Here is a 27,099-nt window from a genome sequence, read left to right on the forward strand (position 1 = left end):
ACTCTGACCTCACTCCCTCACATACCCACAGTTTTTCCTAACTACCATTTTTCTGTCATCATTTATCCTTATTTATTTTTTATAATAAAAAAATCTTTTTTAAGTGTGTTATATAAGTAAGCTTTTTATATTTTTATTTTTTTAAGTCATATTGGTTTTGTTTGGTTTGTTTTTGAGAAAATAATTTTCAAGAATTTTTTTTTAAATTTTGTTTGGTTTAGGGATTTTAAATTTTTTTTTTCAAAATCACTTTGGCCCTGTTTGGTACAGCTTAATTTCAGCTTATTTCAGCTTTCAGCTTAATTTAAGCTATTTTGATGTGTTTGGTTTAGCTTATAGCTTATAGCTTATAGCTTTGTGGAAGTCAGAAAACAGCTTATTCTTTGAGTGGGGCAGGATATACTTTAAGAATAAGCTGGAAATCAGCTTAAGCTGAAAGTTATAAGCTATAAGCTGTTTAGGCATAAGCTATAAGCACTTTCCCACAGTTCTACCAAACGGGGCTTTTATCTCCCTTACACATCAATTAATCATTTTTTGTCTCACAAACATTTACTTTACTACAATAAAATATCAAATCATCACAAACTCTCATACTCCAAAACTATTTCTAAAATATACAATCAAACAAATCAAAAAAAATTCTAAACTCTCCTCAATTTTTTTTTTTGAAAATTTGTCTCCCAAAACCAAACCAAACACACCCATCATCTTTTTATTTTTTTACACATCTTTTCATAAAAAATTAAAAAGTATACTTATTTAAATCATTCCAAAATCACATTCTAAACGTAGTTTTTTTATTTTTTTAAACTTAAAGAAAACTGTGAGTTTGTTTGGGATGTAAGTTGGTTTTTTGGCTATTTTAGCCTAGGGCTAAAAAGTCTTGTTTGGGAAGAATTTTTTGACTTTTTGTGAAAGAAAAAATATAATGATTATAAATTGAATGTGATGTTTTACTTTATTGAACTAAGAAGCCTATTTTATTTTCTTTAACTATTTTAGTCAAAAAAAAAAAAAAAAAAAAAATCCAACTCTCCAACTTCCAAAACAGAGGCTATTACTTTAAACAGGAGTCATTTCATCACTCATTATTATAGAATTATTAGGAAGAACCGTTTTTTCAACATCCCAACTTCATCTACTTTGAACTCCCCCTCTATTCTATAATGGTTAGGGAGATTTTTTACAACTTTATATTTACATTTAAATTGTTTATTCAAGTATGTAAATGACTATGAGACCAACCTCCTACTCCGTATGAGGTTTTTAACATCAATAAATACATAATCAATCATAACATCAATAATATAATAAGTAAAACTATATCTTTCATAATGGAGATCACAATCTTTGTATAGTTAAGATTATTTTTTAAAGTTGATTTTGTAATCGGTTTTAGTGTTTTAAGTAATGCGGTTTTGTTTGGCAAAAAGTTTTATGCTGATTTTTTGTAATGAGCTTTTAGTGAATTTTTTATATTTTAATTGAATAAATAGTCTGAAAATGAATTAAATAATCACTAAAAATCCACACAAAAAAAAAAAAATCCAAAAAAAAAAAAAGAAGAATTCTCATCCAGGTTATGTCCAAATTTGGGCCTAATTTGAGAAATGACTTTTCAGTGAGTTTTTACAAAAAGTATGTTAAAAAAATAAAGAGAACAGTGCACTTTTTTTTTTTTTTTATATATTTTTTTACTATAATTCAATATTCTGAAAACAAGCCTCAATCCTAAAAGTTGAGATATTAGATTCATGGTGAGAATAGTAATTTTTATTGCTATAAATACTACATATGTCTTTACAACAACACCACCACCACCACCAAACACATTCCATATTTCACATTCCCAACAATGGGGCGGTTGTGGAGAAGCTCTAAAAGCTTTCGGGTAAGCAATACGCTCATCACATTCTCTTTTAACTTTCCATCCTTTTCTTTTCCATTTTTCTCACCAACCAAATAGAGTGTACCACTGTATATGGCTTCTAGTTTGACAACCATTTTCTTCAATGTGGATTAACCCAGAAGACTGTTTCTTGATGTTTGTTACTTTGATTTCTAGTTCTTGTCCCAAATCTCTCTCTTCCAATGAAAAAAAAAGCGACTAGTCGTTTTGTGTCCATAGATAACCTTTCAGTTTCTTCCTCTGTTTTCATTTAAGTAGTGTTTTTTAGTAGTTTTTAGAAAATAAATTGTAAAAACAAAACAAGCAAAGTGCTAGTGTTTGAGTTTTGTCATAGGTAAGACTCTCATCATATGCTATGGCCTAGTGTACAAGGCTTCTGCCCAAGTGAAATTTACGCTGTGTTTGGTTGGAGGATTTGAGGAGGAATTTAGAAAGGGAAAAGAAAAAATTAGGTGAAATGTGAATAAAATACACTTATATTTCACCTAATTTTACACACTTTTTTTCTTTTTTTTTTCAAATTTCTCCCTAAATCTCCCGACCAAACACACTATTAGGAAAGACAACATGTATGCAATTTTACCATATTTTTATGGATGTTTCTGTGAGTCATTAGGCCATGTTTGGTTTTGGTTGAAATTAGTCGCTTTTTGGTTATTACTGATCCTATGGGCTCTGGCCTTAAAAAGATGGCCTAGTGTCGGTTTTAAAAAAGACAACATGTATGCAGTATTATTCTATCTGTTTGAAGGTTTCTGAGTCATTAGGCCGTGTTTGCTTTTGGTTGAAATTAGCCACTTTTTAGTTGGGGTAAATTACACTAACACCTATTGAAGTTTCTGTTTAGTATAGATTCTTTTCATATTTGAAAAATTATACTTACTTTCTATCCGATTAAAATGACATATTTGCTCTTTAATCTTTATACATATAAAATAATAAAATAATATTGATATTTTGTTCATGTCATTTCAAGACAAATAACAATCATATTTTTTAGTTTAATTTACACAAAAAATTAATTTTTTTTTTATTTTCCGTATTTTTATTGATTTTTTTAATATTTTAATCAAAATTATAGATTCTTTTCACATTTGAAAAATTACACTTACTTTCTATCAGATTAAAATGACATATTTGCTTTTTAATCTTTATACATATAAAATAATAAAATAATATTAATATTTTGTTCATGTCATTTCAAGACAAATAACAATCATATTTTTTTAGTTTAACTTACACAAAAAATTAATTTTTTTTTATTTTCCGTATTTTTATTGATTTTTTTAATATTTTAATCAAAATTTTTATTTTTTTATTTTTTAGATGCACTTAATTTAAATATACTTACGAAATATAATATTTTGTAATTTTTTTTTTAAATTCATCAAATACAAAAAAATATAAAAATTTAGTAACACTATAATAAATGTGAATGACGGTATTTGGTAATACTGTAATAAATGTGAGTGAATAGACGAGAAAGAAAAATAATGGTGAAAATAAAAAAAAAAAAATTCTATTTATATATAAAAATTTATGCAAAAAGTATCATAAAAATATTGTAATATTGATGTTGTTATAAATATAAATTATGCTTATGAATGTTTTGTTTTAAAGTGAAAGGTAACTATTAAACTATATCATTATGTTTGAAAATTTTATATAAAATTTATATTTATATATTATCATTCAATAAGAATATGTTCAAGTAAAATTTAATCATGATGATAAAAAGAAGAAATGGTAAAAAAATTAACAAAATGATTATTTAAAAAATTTTAAGCCTCCATTTGATAGTTACTTGTTTAGTTGATAAAAAAGCAGAAAATAAAAGTAAATTTTTTTTAGCATTTGTTAAACCCATGGCCTTTTTTTAACAATTATTTTTTTTAAAAAAAAATTAAAAAAAAGTAATTGCCTAACTAACAACAAGCTTTATCCTTGAGCCCAAGGCGTACAAAAATATAAACTAAAATAAAATCTAAATATTTATAAAATTTATTAATTTATATAAATATTTTTCTAATTATTCGGAAAGATAGCAAAGCTTACCCCCATTTTCAAACAAACTGTTTTCAGTACTCGAACCTAATTGTTAGGGTTAAGACATAACCAAAAAGATATAAAATCTAATAAAATAAAAATCAATCCTAATATAGCTTGTTTGATTATTGTGCTTTTGTTTTCGTATTGATGGGTATGCATGCTTGGCTTGCTCTGTTCTAGCAGGTGATTTGGGTACTTTTAGTGTTGTTTGGAGTGTTTAGCCTTGGTAGAAGAGTTGAGAGTAGAAAGGCAAGGGTTTTGGATTCATCATCATTTGAGTACTCAGCAATAAGTTGCAGAGCTCACAGTGCATCAATAACAGACTATGGTGGAGTTGGTGATGGAGAGACATCAAACACAAAAGCATTTCAAAAGGCTGTGAATGAGTTGAGCCAGTATGGATCAGATGGTGGGTCACAACTCTTTGTTCCTGCTGGAAAATGGCTAACTGGGAGCTTCAACCTCACTAGCCACTTCACTCTCTTTCTCCACAAAGATGCTTTTCTTCTTGCTTCCCAGGTACCCTTTTTACATTATTTTTTTTGGTTAAAAAATTATTTTATTTTTTTGCTTTTATTTCTATCCAACTCATACACACATATACATATACATGTATTTTGTTGACACGGGAATTTCTGTTACTTTGTCTTAATGCACTTTCAATCATACTATCTTGGCTCGAGATTCCTTTCAAAATCCGTACCCCTATCCCAATACAAATGTAATTGTACGAGTATGCTTTGAGATTTCTATCATATTGTGCGATTGCGAGTGCATTAAAAACATAAATACATAATTGAGACTGAGAAATCCACTGTATGTGTTTGAGTTTTCTAGTACAAAATTTGATGGGTATACTGCTTTTTTCTTAGTGGTGAATGAGGTCGAGTTTTAATATAGTGATAAAGTTGTTTCATTGTGACTTGAACATTATCGAGCAACTAAGTATTTTTAACATTCCAAACCCTTATGAATTATAAAATGCCAAAAATCCAAAATTTGAAGGGTATTCAGAAATTAATTGGGAATATGACAGTAAATTTGGAGCTTTAGAAATCAAAATTTTTGGAGAGGAAGGGAATTAGTCAAACTCATGATCTCGGCTCAACCTCATCATGGTGAGGTGTATGGATTCTGGCCATTAGGATGGGTTTCCTTGTTTGGCTGCTGCCAACATTCGCTTTTGGTTAGGAAGACAATTACGTTTGGACCTTGCAAGTTGCAATTGTGGGTTGAAAGAAAAAATAAAATAAAATGAAAGAAGCTAAACTTCGTAATCTTTGTAATTTGTCTCTTGCGTGAATTTGATCCATATAACTTTATAATTGTAATAATTTTTACTTTTAAAATTTTCACACCGAAGGGATAGAAGGGCAATGAAAATTATTGGTATAAAAAAAAAATATTTCAAATTAGAAGTCAACCCTTCAATCACTTTAAGAAGAGTAAATAAACTATTTTCTCCCTTAATTTCAATCCAATTACTAAAAGAGCGTTATAAAAATTCAATAATTAAAATTGATGCAATTAAAATTACAAAGACTAAATCAATATTAGAGACAAAATACAATGATTAAAACCCTAAATAATCATTTTATAATGGTTGAATTTAAACATAGAGAATTTAAATTCCATCATACCATCGTTGAAAAACTAACCTTAACACTTTGCATCCCTTTGCACTTCGTCAACTCTCCCACCAAAAAATTTGACCAAAAAATTTGAGTGGTCCCTATATTAAAAGTGTTTGCTAAAAATAAAAAACAGATAAAAAATAACAACCAAACAGACCCTTCATTCCATGTTGTTATCTTGTGGTAGTGTTTATCCAGTGAATTAACTGCATCATCATCACCATCATCAACTGTTTCTCAGGACATAAATGAATGGTCAGTGATTGATCCTTTGCCATCGTACGGTCGAGGAAGAGATGCAGCTGGTGGAAGGTATATCAGCTTCATTTTTGGAACAAACCTCACTGATGTTGTTATTACAGGTAATTTTTTCAACCAAAAAAAAAAAAATCACATGTATAGCAATTTTACATTTCTAGTTGAACTTCAAAACTACTAGCTTTACTATTTGGGATATGTTTTGACTACAATCACTAGTAATCTTAGACAAATTAGATAGGTATAATTTGATTAGGGGTGTAAGGGATTAAGTTCGATCAAGATTGAGGAAAATTTTAGTATCCAATCGAACCGTTCGATTTTATTGAATGAAGAACTGAAACTAATCACCTACTACTATTGTTTTGTCCATTTTTATGATTTAGTGTGTATAAAGGAGTGATTGAGAGTAGAATCTCACTTCGAGAATAAATAAAGAGTTAATCTAAATGTCTCCCTCCCTATATTGTGTTCATTCATCATCTATCATTTAATGCTCAAAGAGTCTGAATATAAAAATATTTGGTCCAATATCAAAATCGAAACAAATCGTATATTTTGAAAGTATTACAGAAAATCAATATTTCGATCAATTTTGAGCGGTCCATTTGGTTTCCCCAATCTTTCATACAACCCAACATTTGATGTATATTAGGTGACAATGGCACCATCGACGGCCAAGGTGCTTTCTGGTGGCTACAATTCCACAAGAAAAAGATAAAATACACCCGGCCCTACCTGATTGAGATCATGCACTCCGACAGCATTCAGATATCGAATCTAACGCTCCTAAACTCCCCAGCATGGAATGTCCATCCTGTCTACAGCAGGTAATTTGCTCCCTCAAGTACCCTAAATCTCCCTATTTCATTGCATCAGTATCAAGTTTCATGCTTTCTCCTATCAATCCCCACCCGGATTGGTCCACGTGGCACAAAAGCAACAGTCTGATCTTTTTCTCATCTATAAGATCACCTGATGGTAAATTATTGTGTATATCAATTGCAGTAATATTCTTATACAAGGCATTACAATCATTGCCCCGATAACATCTCCAAACACTGATGGGATCAATCCAGGTCCGTTCGATTTGTTTATTCTCTGTGATTATTAGCATTAGGAGGCCACTTGATTAGCTGACTTTTTGATCATTTGTGTTTGATTCCATGATTAGATTCTTGCACAAATACAAGAATTGAAGACTGTTATATTGTCTCTGGAGATGATTGTGTGGCGGTTAAAAGCGGTTGGGATGAGTATGGGATAGCATACGGTATGCCAACCAAACAGTTGGTGATCAGACGGCTCACGTGCATTTCGCCATTCAGTGCAACGATTGCATTGGGAAGCGAGATGTCGGGCGGGATCCAAGATGTTAGGGCCGAGGACATCGTGGCCATCAACACCGAATCAGGGGTCAGGATCAAGACAGCTGTAGGCCGGGGAGGCTACGTAAAGGACATATATGTAAAAGGCATGACCTTGCACACCATGAAGTGGGCATTTTGGATGACCGGAAATTATGGGTCCCACGCCGATACCCACTATGATCCAAAAGCACTGCCGGTGATTCAAGGGGTGAATTATAGAGACGTGGTGGCAGAGAACGTTTCAATGGCAGCGAGGTTGGAGGGGATTTCCGGTGATCCATTCACCGGCATTTGCATTTCAAATGTGACGATAAGGATGGCTGTGAAGGCAAAGAAGGTGCCTTGGACTTGCACTGACATTGAGGGGATCACGAGCAGTGTGACTCCTCCGCCGTGCGGCTTGTTGCCAGATCAGGGTCCAGAGAAAATCGGAATGTGTGATTTTCCTTCAGAAAGTCTACCTATAGATACAGTTGAGCTCAAGAGTTGCACTTACGCTTCAATGAAGTACCTATGAACTCTCTAATGTGTGATTTTCCTTCGGAAAGTCTACCTATAGATACAGTTGAGCTCAGGAGTTGCACTAACCCTTCAATGAAGTACCTATGAACTCTCTAAATTTGTACCATCTACATATTATGAAAAAAATGTAATATATTAGCAGCTTGGTTGACGATTATGTCCAATGCCCTATCTTCATGTTTCAATAAGAAAACAAGATTGGATTGCCTCTAAAATATTGACTAAGAGCAATGTTGAAGCATCGAAAGCCAAATTATCAGTTTTAGTATAGCAATATAAAGAATATTGAGCAATACATATCTGAAAATAAAAAAAAAAAAGCTATAAACCAATGTGTATGGAGCAATTTCATTTCCATAGGTATATTTATACTAGTGTATCAGTATCCAAGCATGTCTTTACATACACACCACCTATCTCATAACAACAAAACAGAAAAGAATCTATGGAGTTTTACATGTACTCTAGTAGGATGTAAAGATGAACCGAGAAATAGTTACAAAGGATGGTAGGAATGATGAGAAAAGCGACAACAGCTACCGGTACTACCCCCTTCTTGTAATTCTACTAACCAAAAAGAGGACACACCAACAAATGAATTGGCATTCTCAGAAATTCCGGTTCAGCTCCTCCGTACTGCATCTGAATGCTAAATAAAATACAAGGATACAATAACACTAGTCCTAAGAACTCAAACAACAACATTTTTTATGTCAAACCAATTTGTTCCATCCGAGGATTTGTAAGGGGTTTAAGATGGTATAAAACATGGGAATCATGCCCAATATCTAACTGTATACATCACACAATCACATTTGCCTTAATGAATTGGAGGGTCGGGATTGAATTTTACAGATTCCCTCCATATGAGCTCCTTGATGTTCTCTTCGGTGAATGATGGCTGCTCAAAATCAAAATTGAAAGGCCTAGGGCAAACAGGCTCCTCATTGATATCGTGAAGCGGAGCCAAGTATGGGTGGGATAGTGCGCCATCAACTGCAAATAACCAGGAGGAAAGATGACAATCAACGGAAAAGATGGAGAGAATGCTCAATTAACAAAAATTATATAGTTGGTTGATGAAGTGAGAAATTTTATAATTAAGCGTAAATAACCTGATAGCATTGATCTTTCAAATTCAAAACCTACTTCAACATCTTATAGGATTTATCAATGACTTTGTTTAGAACCAGGGGTTACCTGAAAACGCTAGCACTCAGCGATTTATGTTTTAGAATTCATGTTCCAAAATATGGCACAATTCCGTTCCTAGAATCGTGTTTTTACATGATTAATTTATAATTAAATTTTATTAGATGCCTAACTAATAAAATATAATCATATTTAGTAGTCTCTTCAATTAGTAATGTGATGTATACAATCCTACCTCGTATCACATTTTAGAGTATATGGCATACCACATTCTCGTTTATGTTCCTCAAACTCTAACGATCTGCGTTCTAGGTAACATAGTTTAAAAGAACACTTTTGGTGTGAAAACATAACATCTACTGCCTATCTGAAAATCAACCATTGATTTCCTAGATTTTAGCAGAAATCTTCACCAGACTCTTATTATCTGTCAGAAGTCATGATTCAATGGGCAACATTGCAAAGTTTTTTTTTTTTTTTAATTGAAAGGTAGGCTTAAATTAGTCTTCTGCCCTATTTAAAAGAAACCTAAATTACATCATACCTGTAATGCGCCTGTTCGGGTCAAAGACGAGCATTTTCTCCAGCAAATCTACAGCTGCAGGAGACATATTGGGAAATCTAGCAGGGAATTGTTGCCGTGAGTATTGTGGAAGCTGCCTTACGTATCTTCGGGCATTATCACTTCGGAGAAAACCAAGACTTGCATCATCAGGTGAACCTATAAGCTATTGGAAACAAAAAGAAGACAATGCACACTAGTTATACCCAAAGTTGATCCGAATTTCAAATAGACATACAACTTCTTTGCATTTCACTATTTTATTTTATTTTTTTTCTGATGAGTTGTTAGAATTTACCATCACCTACCACACACTTACCATCACCTACCACACACTCACCTACTACACTCACCTACTCCTCACCTACCACCACCTAACCTACATCTATATAATCAATCAATCAATTGTAACAGAATCAGATATCAAAGATCAATACAATCAATCAATAATACATTTCTCTATTTCTTTTTATACATTGCATTTTTTACATGGTATCAGAGCCATAAGATTTAGGCCTATACTCCTTTCTTTCCGGCGGGCAGCCGGCCGGCAACCTTGCCTTCGCTGCCCGCGGGAGTTTTTTCAACACATATCACTTACACATACCTCCTACTCCTCTCTCCTCCTTCCAATGAATTTGAAGTTGTGACAGATGAACCACTAGAGCAGGCTTACTTGTGATCAGCTTCTGGTTCGTTTTCTTCTTCCTCCCCTGTTTTGCTTACTTTCTCGGCTTCCAAACAGGCATCCACAAGAGAACTAAGATCATGATCAGACCTCCCATCTTCCAAACAAGTCAGCCCGTTTCTCGGCAGCGGAATCTCCTTCCCGAACAGCTTGATCGCTGGGTCCCTCGCCGTCACCATCATTTTCTTTTCATGATCTTTTCTTTCTTCCTCTTTTTTTTTCCCCGGAAAACGCGGGAAAGTGGCCGAGAAAATGGATAAAAACAAAACAAGAAACGATGTTTGAATCAGAATGGGTTTTCTGGGGGTGATTCTCTCTCTCTCTCCCTCTCGCTCTCTAATTATCTGTGACGAAGAATGAGCAGACAAAGCTGATTCCAAATTTTGAGCAGCATCATGCTGACTCATTCGGTTCCCCACTTTCTTTTTTTTTTATATATACATCCATCTTTTGTTTATTATAATACCAACCCATCCTGGCAAAACAACAAAACAAACATAATCATCACTTCACGCCAGACACACCCACACACAGCCACGGGATTGACAGACACATGCACTTTATGTTTACGATGCAAATATTATTTTATTTCTTTATTTTATTTTATTTTTTTATTTAAAAAAAAAAAAAAAAAAAAAAAAAAAAAAAAAAACCATAGCCGGTTTTCCCCAAACCGTGGGCTAACCAATTTTTTTTTTTTTTTCCCCTCACTCTCTCGTTTTGATTTCAACTCTATTCTTATTCTTTCTTTCTTTTTTTTTTCTCTTCCACTTTATTTTTCATTTTTTTTAAAAAAAAAAAAAAACAAAAAACAAAAAAAAAAAACACTAAAAAAAAAAAAAACACAACACCAACCACACAACGAGGAAGAAGACCAACTGCGCATATTTTATTCATGTCGGGGCTCACCCCGATCACCATTTTACACCACACAAAAAAAAAAAAAAAAAAAAAAACAAACAAACAAACAAAAACACAAAACCAAACAAAACCAACACAAATTGGAACAGTGGGATTTTTCGTCTCTACTCTGCCGCCGGTCTCTTCTTCTTGCCACCGTCCTGGGCGGTCCTTGCCGGTGTTGCCTCCGTGTTTCCCACTCCACTGGGCATGATCACTACTCCCTGCTCCTCCACTGTAGCATATGGCGGCCCTCCAAATCGGAACATCACGGTGGCCTTCCGCTTCAGCTTCTTGTTTTCTGCCCTTAGCACGCTTATCTCTGCTCGCGCATCCTTATACATGCGTTGGAGCAGCGCCAGCTGGGAGTTTAAATGCTGCACCTCCTTTGTCCTACTCTGCAGCCGGTTCGACAAATTTGTGACCGCCGTCATGCTTTCCACACATGCCTTCAAAGTATATTGATTGGCCTCCACATCCGACTGCACTGCCATTCTTTGCTCCACAGACCGCATCGGAAAGTTCAACGGGGCAAACTCCGGGGCGCTTGGTTGAGGTTCCAGTGCCACCGCACCCGTTCTCTCTCTTGTTGACTCGTTGAGGTCGGGAAAGAGGGTGAGCAGTCCACGGGAAGACGAGGACGAGGCCATTTTCTGGGCGACAGAGTGTTACAGAATATCTCTCGCAACAGAGTGTTACAGACTCTCTCTCTCAGCACAACGAAGAGTTTTTCAGACTCTCTCTCTCAGCACAACGAAGTTTTTTTCAGAGGTTTTTCGCAGCTTTTCTCTGCCTCAGCCTCAGCATCAACCTTGGTTAAATAGCCAAGGCAGCCACGCGCATCGCGCGCCTCTTGCCACCAGCCGACAAACGGGCACGCAAGCCAAGACGCCCACGTGCCTCGCCATCATGTCCGGCACACCTTTTGATGAATTGGGCACGCCTTTTGATGGCACGCCTTTTTATGGATTGGGCACGCTTTTTGCTGGCACGCCTTTTTTTGAAAAATTGGGCGCACCTTTTGAGGATGCGATTTTTTAAGGGGTCCGACAAGACTCTGTAAACTGTCCCGACATTGATTCCGGTTAGCTCCTTTATGGGTCCAACAAGACTCTGTAAACTGTTCCGACATTGATTCCGGTTAGCTCCTTCATGGGTCCGACAAGACTCTGTAAACTGTCCCGACATAGATTCCGGTTAGTTTCTACAGGGGTCCGACAAGACTCTGTAAACTGTCCCGACATTGATTCCGGTTAGTTTCTACAAGGGTCCAGCAAGACTCCGTAAACTGTCACAACATTGTCTGCTACAACGGTCCGACATGACCCCATAAACTGTCTTCTACAACGGTCCGACAAGACCCCATAAACTGTCTTCTACAACGGTCCGACATGACCCCATAAACTGTCTTCTACATCGGTCTGACACCGCCATCCAGTGTCCTCTACACCGTTATGACACCCCCATACAGTGTCCTCTACAACGTTATGACACCACCATACAGTGTCCTCTACCACGTTATGACACCACCTTTCAGTGTCTTCACCAACGGTCTGACACGACCATACAGTGTCTCCTATCCTTTTTTATTTTTATGTATTTTTCTTGTTTTGTTCCTTTCTTCAAACTCAAGTTGGTTAGTTTCTATCCTCCTTGAGTTTGCGGGGGGCTGTTAGAATTTACCATCACCTACCACACACTTACCATCACCTACCACACACTCACCTACTACACTCACCTACTCCTCACCTACCACCACCTAACCTACATCTATATAATCAATCAATCAATTGTAACAGAATCAGATATCAAAGATCAATACAATCAATCAATAATACATTTCTCTATTTCTTTTTATACATTGCATTTTTTACATGAGTACAATGTCTCACCCAATTTGTAGATGAAAACCTCAACATGAGCAAGCAGACAAACCAAAGAAAATCTACTCTGACATGATTTTTTTTTTCTATAAAAGAAGAAAAATAATAATAATGTCGGAATCTATTGAAACATATCAAAGTTCCAATGTTTCAAACTTTAAAGCACCACAAACAAACAAGACTAAATAATTAAAAAAAAAAGAGTACGGCTCTGTTTGGTTTGTGTCTCAAATCATGATTCCACCCTCATATTTCAATCTTTTGTTTGATTATAGTTTTCAAAATATGATTCCAAATCACATTTCAAAACACATTTGAAAACATGTTTTGGTAAACTAGAGAATTTTTGAATTTTTGGGTCTACCTGGTCATCCGTCTGGACATCCCCCGAACACTTTTTAAATTTTTTGGTCTACCCGGTCGTTTGCCCGGACATCCTCCCAGATGTCCGGCTGGTTGACTAGAATAGTACTTTTTTTTTTTTTGGCAATTTTCACCTGTTATTTGAAAATACATATATATATATATATATATATATTTGTTTTTGATATTTTTTAAATATAAAAATTATTTTTTTAAGACCAAAATGACAAATGATTTGGCCATTAATTTAAAATTAACAAAAAAAAATTTAGATAAAAATTAATTTGTCACAATAATTTTTAAAAAATAAAAAAACATTTTTACACAATACAATTAAAAAAAATTCCAACCAAATATACAATCAAAAGTAATTTTAAAACGCTAGCTGAATATTTTTTTTAACAAAAAATAATATATCTTTTTTTAATGTTTTAAATAAAAAATAATTTCGAGATTTTTTGAATTTTTTAAATAAAAAATTATTTTTTTCAATAATTATTTTTTTGAATTGAATTTTAAAAAGAGTTTGGTTATGAGTTTTGAATAAAATTTTTAATAGAGTTTTGAGTTGTGTATTTAGTTATGAGTTATAAGTTTTTGAATTAAGTTTTGAAAACTCTTTTCAAAACTCAAAACCAAATAACTTTTCTTATTTCAAAACTCAATTCATTTTTTTTTTCAAAACTCATAACCAAATAAACTTTCTCTTTTCAAATCATGATTCAACAATTCACAAATTCAAAATACAACTCCATTCTCAGATCATGATTCTAAAACTAAACCAAATGCAACCTATATCTTACAATTTTTATTTTACTGACCCTTTCTTTCCTTACTTTTAGGGTCCCTAGATCAAGTGAAACCCTGTTATCCCCCTACCCACCATGGGTTGTTGAGTACGGCATTCAACACTACCTACTCTAGGGCTAATGTAATATTTAAAGAAGAGAGCCCTGTTAGGGCCTTTTTGTTCAAGGATTGCTCGCCTTTTGAATGGAAGGAAGTGGGTAGCTGAGTCAAAAATTTTATCTGTTTTGTATTTGTTTTGGCGATATGGTCAAGTGGCAAGAACAGGGATTCCAAAACCATTTTCCCCAGTTCAAATCTGGGTGAGGACACCTTTGAGCTTTCCAATATCAATAGGTTAATTGTTTCGCTCTTATATCTTCCAAAAGGAAAAGATCTCCAAGAATTGTTTACTAAATCTATGTATTTTTATCGATTGACCAATTTCTTAACCCTAGAGTAGAACCTAAAGAGATACCACTTCCTCGTCAATTTACCTTCAAGAACAAAAGGGTATTAAAACGTCTTATCCAGGCCCTGGAAATTCTTAGACTTTCCAAAGGAAAGCATTGTTAGTTTTTGTTATGACTAATGATATGGACAGGCTTAAGCATCAACAGAATGAAATGGTACTCGGTTACCTAACAAGGCAATCTTTAATGTCCCTCATCATAACTATATAAACTCATCTCTCAAACATCAACTAATTAATACTTTGACATCTGAAGATTCAAAATTCTGATTAACGCAATGTCCAGCATTTGTTAACTAGAAATTACACATACATTATACATAAATTGCGTTGAGTGAAAAGAACAGAACTTCCTCGACTTTTGCTAACAACAGATTGGTAGGGAGCAATCATATGATTAGGAGAGCAATGGCTAAAAATCCGTAAATGTCAAGAGAGCACTAGGTCAAAAACACACTTGTCAACAAACCTAGGAAGAAAAGAAAAATCCAGTTAAAGTCATACCTCTGTGATGAGTCGAAGCTGATGAACATAATCTCTGCCAGGGAATAGGGGTTGTCTAGTCATAATTTCACCAAACACACAACCTACTGACCAAATATCAATTGCTGCAGTGTACTCTGAACAATTAAGAAGCAATTCCGGTGCCCTGTACCAGCGAGTAACAACATACTCAGTCATGAAATCTGTTTCAGATGTTGTCCTTGCAAGCCCAAAATCTGCAATCTTCAGGTCACAATTTGCATTGAGGAGCAAATTGCTGGGTTTCAGATCCCGATGCAAGACATTTGCAGAATGAACATATTTGAGCCCTCGTAACAATTGATACAGAAAGTACTGCACAAGTAGTATTGAAGAATTAATTGAATGCTTTGTAATCAATACAAGCCGGTCCAGCAAAAGTCATGCTGGCAGAGTTAGATTGTTTTTAGTAATAAAATCCCTGAGTAAATTGAAGCTAAAATATATTTACATAAGTTCTACTTTAGAATCAAATATATTGTGTAAGAATTTATGTATTATTGATTGATATCTTATTGATATATTAATTGTTGTCTATTACAAATGGTTCCTTATATAGATGTAGGTGTAGTGGATGGTGGTAGTGGTGTAGTGGGTTAGGTTTAGTGGAGTAGGTGAGGTGGTAATGGTGTAGTGGGTTAGGTTTAGTGGAGTAGGTGAGGTGGTAGTGGTGGTAGGTGATGATAAATTCTAACAGCCCCCCGCAAACTCAAGGAGGATAGAAACTAACCAACTTGAGTTTGAAGAGAGGAACAAAACAAGAAAATACATAAAAATAAAAAAGGATAGGAGACACTGTATGGTCGTGTCAGACCATTGGTGAAGACACTGAATGGTGGTGTCATAACGTTGTAGAGGACATTGTATGGGGGTGTCATAACGTTGTAGAGGACACTGTATGGTGGTGTCATAACGTTGTAGAAGACACTGTATGGGGGTGTCATAACGTTGTAGAGGACACTGTATGGTGGTGTCATAACGGTATAGAGGACACTGGATGGCGGTGTCAGGCCGATGTAGAAGACAGTTTATAGGGTCATGTCGGACCGTTGTAGCAGACAATGTTCTGACAGTTGTTGTGACAGTTTACAGAGTCTTGCTGGACCCTTGTAGAAACTAACCGGAATCAATGTCGGGACAGTTTACAGAGTCTTGTCGGACCCATAAAGGAGCTAACCGGAATCAATGTCGGGACAGTTTACAGAGTCTTGTCGGACCCATGAAGGAGCTAACCGGAATTAATGTCGGGACAGTTTACAGAGTCTTGTCGGACCCATAAAGGAGCTAACCGGAATCAATGTCGGGACAGTTTACAGAGTCTTGTCGGACCCTTAAAAAGTCGCACCCTCAAAAGGTGTGCCCAATTTTTCAAAAAGCGTGCCATCAAAAGGCGTGCCCAATTTATCAAAAGGTGTGCCGGACATGATGGCGAGGCACGTGGGCGCCTTGGCTTGCGCGCCCGTTTGTCGGCTGGTGGCAAGAGGCGCGCGATGCGCGTGGCTGCCTTGGCTATTTAACCAAGGTTGATGCTGAGGCTGAGGCAGAGAAAAGCTGCGAAAAACCTCTGAAAAAAAAAAACTCTTCTTCGTTTTGCTGAGAGAGATAGTCCGTAACACTCTGTTGTCTGAGAGAGATTTCTGAGAGAGATACTCTGTAATACTCTGTGGCCCAGAAAATGGCTTCATCTTCCCGAAGTCTGCTCACTCTCTTTCCCGACCTCAACGAGTCAACAAGAGAGACAACTGGTGCGGTGGCACTGGAACCTCAACCAAGCGCCCCGGAGTTTACTCCGTTGAACTTTCCGATGCGGTCTGTGGAGCAAAGAATGGCAGTGCAGTCGGATGTGGAGGCCAATCAGTATACTTTGAAGGCATGTGTGGAAAGCATGACGGCGGTCACAAACTTGTCGAACCGGCTGCAGAGTAGGACAAATGAGGTGCAGCATTTAAACGCCCAACTGGCTCTGCTCCAACGCATGTATAAGGATGCGCGAGCAGAGATAAGTGTGCTGAAAGCAGAAAACAAGGAGCTGAAGCGGAAGGCCACCGTCATGTTTCGATTTGGAGGTCCGCCATATGCTGCAGTGGAGGAGTATGGGGGAGTGAACGTGCTCGGTGGACAAGGAAACACGGAGGCAACACCGTCAAGGGCCGTCCAGGACGGAGGCAAGAAGAAGAGACCTGCAGCAGAGTAGAGAAGAAAAATCTCGCTGTGGGTCTGGGGTTGTTTTTTTTTTTTTTTTTGATGTAAAATGGTGATCGGGGTGAGCCCCGAGATGAATAAAATGAGGTGTGTTTTTGTGTTTGTTTTGTTTGGTTTGGTTTGTTTTTTTTTTTTTTTTTTTTGAAAATAATAATAATAATAATAATATGAATATGGGTATCATGGAGTGGGGATATGACATTAACATAGTTTAAAATATTAAAATAATAAAAGATATGTATAATAAAAGAATATACAAGTGGATGAGGGGAGATGATTATGTTTGAAAAAAGAAGAGATAAAAAAAAATATAAATTCTTACAAAAAAAAAAAATAAAGAAAGAAATAAAGAAATCACAGAGTGTTGTGGTAGTGCGTATGGAGTTTTTTTAAAGTGGAATATCTTGGGGCAGAGATAAAGTAAAAGAAAGTTTGAGTGGGGGAACAGGAGTGTGTGGAAAGTGTGTGGCCATGTGCATAGGTCTGCTTTCTGCCAATTTTGTAACCACAATTCTAGTACCAAATCCTTGCCTTCAGGTGACAAGGTTTCGGGTATGGATGGGCTCTCTCTCATAACCTTGAACATAGCTGCAGCCCCTTCATATTCACTCCAAGAGAGCTTCCCAGTCATAAACTCGAGCAGTTGGTAGTGTCTCCAGTGGCACAGACAAATAGAGTAAAACCAGCAAACAATGAGATATTATCACAAGAACCAAATTCTTTGATTGACGACGCTAAAGGGATGGGTTACGGCAACTTCGGCTCAAAAATGTATGTTTTTTTTTTTTTTTTTTTTTTTTGGTGGTCAAAAACCACAAAATAATTTATACGGCACAGAAGGAGAAAAAGACTCAGATGCTTCATCTTCACCACGGTATAGTAGGTACGAATACAGTTCAAAGGTCTTCGTCGGGGAGAAAGCAGATTGCGGTGTCCATCCTCCCAGCGGATCTGCGCCGCCGACGTATCGGGAAGAGCTGCGCAAGGACGAGTCTGCCGACAAGAAACTATCGCCCACGGATCTTGATGAATACACGCTTGACAGGTTCGACGCTCCTCCGTAGCTGACGCAAGATTGAAGGAGAGACAGAAATTTGAGTAAGAGAAAGAGAGAGAGATGAGAGACGGTTAGTGTGTAGAGGTCCGGCGGGCGGCCAAGGCGAGGCTGCCGCCCGCCGGGGAAGCAGAATTACTAGCTTCTTAAGCTCGCTCTGATACCATGTAAGAATTTATGTATTATTGATTGATATCTTATTGATATATTAATTGTTGTCTATTACAAATGGTTCCTTATATAGATGTAGGTGTAGTGGATGGTGGTAGTGGTGTAGTGGGTTAGGTTTAGTGGAGTAGGTGAGGTGGTAATGGTGTAGTGGGTTAGGTTTAGTGGAGTAGGTGAGGTGGTAGTGGTGGTAGGTGATGATAAATTCTAACATATTGTTTGTTTAAGTTCAAGTTCAACTTTACAAAAATTCTTCATACTTTACAATAAAAAAAAATTCTACTCTATAAGTCATACTTTTCTTCATACTGGAGACTCTAGAAGTCAAGTTCTACTTTACAATAAAATCTTTTTAAATAAGTTCTACTGTATCAGTTGTAATTTAGAACAACCTACTATTTTTTACTCATTTTATTGAATGCTCTTACTAGCCACTTGACTTCTAGAGAATTCTTGAAGTTTTTTCCTTGTGAAAATCTATCCAAGGTCAACACCATATGTGGGAGCGGAGCAACCCACCATGAAGAGCTAAGAAGCATAGACACAAACACGGATACACCAACACAATAATTTGTTAAAAAATGTAGGACACGACACTTGGGGGACAAATGCAAAATATATAAGAGGGGCAGTAGCAGTGCATGAGGCTTCTGCCACTGCGGCGTCTGGGAGGGTTACATTAGATGTACACAACCTTACCTCTGCATGGAAAGAGGTTGTTTCCTTGGTTTGAAAGAGATTAATATATATAAATTTATATTGTTTTTCTTTTATCCTTGTATCATTTGTTATTTTGTTCAAACTTATAATATATTTTATGCATTTCTAAACAATGATCATGTGTGCTCTCCAAGTATCCAAAGTGTGTTTGGATCTAAAATAATCTTAGAAAATAATATGACACATTTGGACGAGTATCCAACATGTCTTGGGAAGTGTTTGTGTCCGACACAGACACACCACCTTCTTAGAAATGTAAGTGCTTCTTAGGCTAAGAGTTTCTAACAACCAAGGGACTTCATGAACACTAAAAATGATCTCAATCTAAATCATGCCATTAAAGTGATGGCTAATTAACACAATTAGCTAAAATATAAACTACACCACTTCTTGTAGTTGTCACACTTCTGTAGCTTTCTATCCTTGTCATGCTAAAGAGGGAAGACAGAATATTAAAATTATAAATGCAAAGTGCAATATACGTAATGCAAAGAGCGTAGATACAAAAGTGATTGGATAATAGAATGTGGCAATAGTGAAAAAAACCTATGAAAGAGTTGGTACACTTTGAATCCAACTTTTGGTCAAGTAAAGCATCATAATTCATTTAGTAGGCTATGAACTACAATGATAAAGAGGAAAGACAGAATATTAAAATTACAAACGTGAAGTGTGAGATACAGAATGCAAAGAATGCAGATAATTATAATAATAATAAAAGGATTAGATAATAGGTGGCAATAACCAAAAAGAATAACAAACAAGAAGTCAGCCTATGAAAGAGTCGCTGTATTCTGAATCCAACTGTTGGTCAAGTGAAGCATTACAATTCATTCAGTAGCCGATGAACACCCTAAATTCATCACTCTAGCTACATAAGAACTGACTTTAATCTGTTTGGTTGAGTTTCGGAATCTGTTTTTTGAAATTTTTTCACAAAAACTAGTTTGGTAAAAAATATGACAAAAAAAAAAAAAAAGAAAGAAAAAGAAAACACTCGTTATTTTCATATGGTTTCTTCCCTCTCTTTTTTTTTTTTTTTTTTGAGACGGAAATTATTTTTGTAAGTTCAAAAATAACTTTTTTGGTGTAAAACTTAACCAAACAAAGGTATAAGAAGTAGAGCCAAACCCGGCAATGATCATTCGACAATTGTTGGTTGGATCGAATTATCTGATGAAGATCAGTGTCCATTAATTCAGAAACAGTGTAGACATCATTGAAGTTTTCCTTTTGTGGAGGGCGTATAATGTCTTTGATTGCAATAACCTGCAGTGGCAAAAAGAAAAACAGAAAAAAGTGCTTATGATTGCAGCATAACAGCAAACTTAACATTTTAAGATATCATGGTAATTAAGAAAATCAAGGCAGATAAAGATAGAAATCCATGCAAGAAACCAAAAAGCAATTCAAAAACTGAAGAAATATCAACTCAACTCATTAACGCCTTTTCCTAACTACATGGGGTTACCTACATAAATCATGTTTTGCCATTCTACTCAATCAAGAGCTATTATTGTAGTTAAAGCCACAAACTAGCATGTCTTTTATTATATTAACCCATGTTAATTTCGGTCTTCCTCTTCCCCCTATTATCACCCTCAATGGTTCCACATCCTGTATGTGTCTAACCAATTCATCAATAACTAGTGAAAAAAGACACGGGCTTCATGATGATCCTTGATGAAGAGTTACAGTGATGGGGAAATCATTAGTCTTTTTGTAGCTATTCTCACAATGTTCATGGCTCCATCATATGTCTTTTATCATTTTAATATATTTATATGGGACTCCTATTTTTTCAAAACCTACCACATTCACATTATATCTCTAGAGACCCAATTATATGCTATCTCCAAGTCTATCAAAATCATATGAAGATTTTCTTCTTTTCTCTATACATTTCCACTAATCTTCTTAATACATAAATTGCTTTCATTGTTAACTATTATGCGTCAAGTATAGATTTACCATCACTCTCTTCCAAATAAGATATCTTTCCATAAATAGCTAATAAAATACTATTTCTCCACATTCTCTTTCTTAATTACTATAATTTTATTAAATAGTTCTACATCTCCTAGATACTTCTATTCCAATACAACCCTCAATAGGGGTGCCATCAAGCATTAGACATCTTCCTATTTTGATCTTCCCCAGCACAGTCTACTACCTTAATCCTTCCAAAAAATAAAAATAAAAATAAAAAATTTCTACTCTCTAAACTCCTACGTTACACGGACTCGGGTGTGGATATTGGGTACCGGTGTGTATCTATGGGTCAGATACTTTAAAAATAAAAATTGAGGATACATGAATATGGATCTAAATTTGGATACCGGTATGAGGATACGCTAAATAATTATTTTTAAAATATATTTATTATATAAAGATGGGTTTAAAAAAAAGTTGGCGGTCCAAAGCCCGAGAAATTCTGGGAACTAGAGATGTTGAATGCAGGAGCACTAGAAAATCCAAGGAATAACAAATTTATTAAAAAAATAACAAATAAAAATTAGTTTAGGTATAAAATAAATTATTTTTATTTTAGGAATAAAAATTATATTATTTATGATATATATTATATTATATAATTTTTTTTTGCTGAATGATATTATGTAATATGAATAATATATATATTATTATATTATATAATATAAATCTAATTTAAAAGAAGAGAATAGAGAACAAAGAGGAGAAGACGAAATGAAGAAGAGAGAGAGAGAGACCAAGACCAAAGGGGAATCGAAGCCCTAGGATCATTTTTTGGGTGGAATCGACTTCGCAATGATCTAGGGCTTGCTTCGCAAAGGTGAGTTTCAGCCTCTCTCTCTCTCTCTGAGTTTCAGCCGTATCCGTTTGTATCTAGCCGTATTCCGCACTTGTACCCATGTCATGTCGTGTCGACACAGGTACCTCTCACAAAACAGAGAGTCCGTGTAATGTAGTTTAGTAAACTCTATACTATTACCACTTTCTTCTAATAATAAGTTCCACACAAAATTTCCATTCAATAACTTTTCAAAGTAACCTCCCTGATTTCCCCATCTTGCACAAATTTACTTAGATTCCTGTCTTTTGTGTATATGATAACTTATTACTTGATGGATGAATGATACTACTCACTCTACGCTTAAACTTTCAATTTAAGCATTCAGTCAGTGTTCCTTGAATGAATTTTTTTATTTTTAATTAGAAAAAAACTCACCACAAATAGGTCATGACAAAAATAGAAAGTAAAAAAAAAGTGCACAACCAAGAAGCTATCATAGGCAAGTAGATATTTGACATCCTAGAAGTTATAAAGGTAATAAAACTTACATTTTCATGATCCATGTGAAGAAGAAGTTTAATTTCTCTTAGTGTCCTTTTTGCATCTATTCTATTGTCAAATGCATTACCAATCTTCTTAATTGCAACTTCCTCACGTGTCTCCGAGTTCACAGCAGCACTGAAGCAAAATAAAAAAGTCACAGTTTTCCTTTACATTTTTTATGAACATATAAAACAAGTGAAACAGATGAAGAAGTATACCCTAATTTGAACCTCAAAATAGTATATACCATCCAACAGGTAAATACTCCCAAATTGAACACTACCTCAAAGTCCTCAAGTGATCTACAGGCTACACAAACCACATATATTCCAAAGTTATAGAATCTGACATGTGAAATTGATAATCCGAAACATAATGAGCTGGTCAACACAAGTTTGAGACTTTGATTGGACACTTCACGCCAAGGTTTTAAATATAGGCCGTTAATGTATTGTATCGGCCAATACATCACAGGATTTTGGCTTTCTAATACCATAATTCATCAATATACCAGCCTATATTGTCCGACATCAATCAATATATGACCGTATCGCCAATATTGATACAAATCTTGATACCATTATTTAAAATCATGCTTCATGTTAATTGTTTGATGATAGGAAAATAAAATAATAAAAAGAGGCTTCCTGTCTAATGAAACATAACTTATAGATGCTCACGGAAACATGTTAGACTACAAAAACCGAGGCAAATGTAGTTTTGGTATTACTAACATATATGCATGCACAAGTGTCTCATATGGATTGGTGCATCCCTATTTGTAGAAATTGTGAAGTCACCTCGACTCCCAGTGTAATGATCATGTCCATAGAAACATAGCTTTCATGGTACAAGAACAAATAAAGTTAAGGAGGAGTAGACATAGGAATGGCAAAATCGAAAATGTATAACAATTTGATTCACCCAACCAAGATAAAAACAATAGAAAATTCAAACAACAATTAAAACCAAAAAAAGAAAAAAAGAAAAAGGAAAATGGTCATAATAAAACATATCAATCTACAAACTAAAACATTCAATTAAGGATAATTTGCCACACTCAGAGGAAGGAACTCAAGTTTGATAGTCAATTCATAGTGACATAATATAGATATCATGCATCCAAATCACCAATTTGAATATAAGTCGATAAGTCGACAGATAAAAAAACTGGGGGGGGGGGGGGGGGGGGGGGGGGGGATAATAGATAAAATCTCAACCTTAATTTGATGAAGTAAATGTTGCGTTCCATTTCCAAAACACCAACTGAGAATGAAACTAACCCGGTTACATGATCACATCAAAATAAGTCTTGAAGACTGAAAGTTCTATACCCTTTAGAAATCCCAAAACACAACAGAAAAATAAATGAAGATTTTACCCACATGTACATAATTTAAGTTTAGTAATTACAAAAAAAAAACACATTTTTTATGATTTTGAATTTCTACAAAACATATATAGAGAATCTACGGACAAAAATCACCCAAAAAATAAAAATAAAAATAAAATTACTACAAAACCGTACAACTATCTTCAACAACATCCAAAACCCACTTGAATTCTGGCCCAATAACAACAATATGAATCTTAATCGCACAAAAACATATGAACTAACACATCTATGACTACACATATACATATATATAACCATGAAAAGAAAAGAACAGAAAAAAAATAGATAAAATCGATAGCACAAAATCACAAAAGCAGCTCGAGTAAAAAAAAGAAAACCAATTTAACTTCAGTAATTGCATTCTCAAACACAAAACAAACAAATTTCAACGGCTTTGACTTTCTTCAAACCACATATACAGAACCTAAGGACAAAAAACAGCAAAAGAATAAAATTAAAATTACTACACAACCTTACAACTATCTTCACAAATATCCAAAACCCATTCGAATTCTAGCCGAATAAGACAATAAAAACAATCTCAATCCCACATAAACATGAAAACTTACACATCTATGAGTACATACATACACATACATAACCATGAATATACCCCAAAACAAAAAGACAAAAAATAAATAAAAGTAGAGATCACAAAATAGGAAAGGAGTTGGAACCCATTTGAGTACTTACCAAACGATGCCATAAGCGCCTCGACCCACAGGGCGAATCGGAGGGATATACTTTCTGGAGACTTCGAAGAGAGTACCGTACACATTGTACTGAACATAGCGTCCACCGTGGGTGGGTATTCCGGCGATGTTCCCCTCAGACATAGTACAAAATCAAACAATGAATTTGGAGTAGACGTTGCTGAATCGGAGGAAGAAGAGTTGAATTTGGGGAGGGAATGAAAGAGAGGAGACAGGGGTGTTTAATAGTATTGTATAGATCTTTTTGACGTTGTCTTTGGGTCTTTGGCGTGGTGAGGAGAGGAGAGGAGAGTGCTTGTGACTTTTCTTTTCCTTTCTTTTCTCTTCCTTTCCTTTCCTTTCTAGCGAGAGAAAATGTGACGTGTGTGAACTTTAGGGAAGGCTTTTGAACTGGATTAGCCATGGTTATCCGTGATGTTAACTACCTTTTTCTTTCTTTTTTTTTTCTTTCTTTGGATGTGACTCATGCCTCCATCATCATATCGTTTCTAATTAAAATAGTTATAAATTGTGTATAAATTAATTGAAAAAAAAATTAATTTTATTTATTATGAATTTAATAATTCAAAAAATGAACATGTTCTCCTAATTCAAATGTGTTTAAATGAATAATTTTTGGGAGGAAAATTATTTTTTAAAATAATTATAATTTCACTCATGTAACAAAATAAAATTTTAATTTTTAATTTTAATATTAATAGTGAGAGGATTAACAATTTATAAGATTAGTGTGAGATTAGTCATTCAACTGAATTAGTGAGATACATAATTCATTTTTATCCATGTTTGTTTTGTAATAGATATAAAAATATATTAATCTCAATTATATAAATATTTTGCATCATCAGTAATAGGATTAAAAAAATTCGTCAATTTTATTAGATCAATAGTCATTGTAATTTGATTCGAATAATGAAATTTACAACCAAATAATAGAATGTTAATTTCATAAATTAATAATTTCAATATTGTAATTTTATAATTCACTCAATCAAATAAGTTCTAAGAGGTTATTAGAGATTTATTCGGCCGTCAATTTTAAAATTAATTAAAGTGTTGCAAATTAGTTCCGGCATTCAATTATAAAAAAATTAAAAATTAAAAAGAAGTTCAAATCTGGTAATCGCAATTATATAATGAACAACAAAAAAAAATAAAAGTAAAACACGTGGTGAGACGAGATCCACGAATCCAACTAGACGAGAAGACTGGCATTTCTCCAATTGGAGAGAAGCTCCCAAGTGTGAATATATATAGCGCAATAGAATATGATGGAGTGCTCTGTGGTTTTCGATTGGAAAAGTATACATTTTGGATGAATACAAGAAGATGTGGACAAGTGAAGTCTCTGTGCTGTGAAAATCTCATAAATCAAAATTATTGTCGGAAGAGTTAAGATTTTTTTGATCTTTTAGCTAATTTAATTGGGTTAAATTAGTTTTATTTAGGAAGAATTTTTAATTTTTTTTTAGTTTGGGTGTGATGGTTGTGAATAAAGACTGGGCAAAATATTACATAATCCACTAAAATCGCACCGATTGGCACCAATTCGCACAGCTCTATCTGCTAATTTCAGATTGAACTTTAAAATTAATAATCTGCATTCGAAATCGCTTTACGCCGTTATAATTAATACATATATATTTTTTAATCTCTAATGAAATATCAAAATAAAAATGAGTATGAAAGATATTTAAAATACGAAATTTGTTACAAATTAATAATTACATGTATAAAAAATATTATGTAAAATCAGTTTGTGTCATATATATGAAACATATTATGCAAATTAGTATTATATATTATGTAAATGTTTGATAATTGATTAAAAATATTCTTTAATCCATCAATCCGTTTCAAATCGCATTTTGCCAAGCCGCCAAACCGCCATTTGATTTATAATTTTACTCTCAAATTGTCTGAATCGCACCATACATACCCCTAGTTGTGAGAGAAAAAATAAAATGATTATGAATTTTAATGTAACATTTTGTCTTGTTAATTTATATATATATATATATATTTTTTTTTTTTGCGCACTTGTTTAGGCAAAAAAGTTGGTATCGAACGGCAACTAAGATCAATGAGTTGTTCCAAAAAAAAAAAAAAAAAACTATATGCAAGGGTGTTTGGGAATAGATTATTTCAGTTAATTTTTAAATTTTTTTACCAAAAGACATCCAAAAAAATTAGGATTAGGCATAGGGTTATCCGAACAGTTCAACCTGTCCAACTTGAACCGATCCACATACAAATAGGCGGTTTTGCAAACACAATATGTGTGATAACCCTCACCACTGTTTACTGATAGTACTACTAATTACTGCTAAACTGTGACTGAACATGATTAAGTAACTGTAGACATCCCATTTTTTACCGACCTTAAGACTCAGACGTCATCGATTGAGCGCTCGGTGATTGCGCATGTTGTGCTCTTTTCGAGGTCTCGAAGTTTCG

General features: G+C 34.5%; 2 protein-coding genes across 6 annotated transcripts; one reads left to right on the plus strand and one right to left on the minus strand.

Annotated features, from left to right (window-relative positions):
* The first annotated feature begins 1,093 nt into the window (after positions 1-1,093).
* On the plus strand, positions 1,094-7,960 carry LOC114269864 (putative polygalacturonase). Of its 2 annotated transcripts, none has more exons than XM_028211224.2 (6): positions 1,094-1,894; positions 4,142-4,480; positions 5,837-5,957; positions 6,509-6,683; positions 6,862-6,932; positions 7,028-7,960. In XM_028211224.2, the coding sequence occupies exons 1-6, from the start codon at positions 1,859-1,861 to the stop codon at positions 7,738-7,740; spliced, it is 1,455 nt and encodes a 484-aa protein (XP_028067025.2). In that variant the 5' UTR covers positions 1,094-1,858; the 3' UTR covers positions 7,741-7,960. The 2 variants fall into 2 exon arrangements, with proteins under 2 accessions (XP_028067025.2, XP_028067026.2); XM_028211225.2 differs by having other exon boundaries at positions 1,718-1,894; positions 4,145-4,480.
* A 123-nt stretch (positions 7,961-8,083) lies between these two features.
* Positions 8,084-26,755, minus strand: LOC114269865 (mitogen-activated protein kinase homolog MMK2). 4 transcript variants are annotated; one of them, XM_028211226.2, is made up of 7 exons: positions 24,623-25,092; positions 22,752-22,842; positions 22,539-22,668; positions 20,349-20,486; positions 15,056-15,388; positions 9,442-9,625; positions 8,084-8,741 (listed from the first exon to the last, which is right to left on the minus strand). In XM_028211226.2, exons 1-7 carry the CDS (start codon positions 24,717-24,719, stop codon positions 8,566-8,568), a joined length of 1,149 nt encoding a protein of 382 aa, XP_028067027.2. In that variant the 5' UTR covers positions 24,720-25,092; the 3' UTR covers positions 8,084-8,565. The 4 variants fall into 4 exon arrangements, with proteins under 4 accessions (XP_028067027.2, XP_082773192.1, XP_082773191.1 ...); XM_082917066.1 differs by lacking the exon at positions 24,623-25,092 and adding an exon at positions 23,754-24,379; XM_082917065.1 differs by lacking the exon at positions 24,623-25,092 and adding an exon at positions 23,268-24,316.
* Positions 26,756-27,099: the final 344 nt, after the last annotated feature.

The sequence above is a fragment of the Camellia sinensis genome, chromosome 2 (assembly GCF_055761805.1).
Source record: "Camellia sinensis isolate YWXY chromosome 2, ASM5576180v1, whole genome shotgun sequence".
Lineage (NCBI taxonomy): Eukaryota > Viridiplantae > Streptophyta > Magnoliopsida > Ericales > Theaceae > Camellia > Camellia sinensis.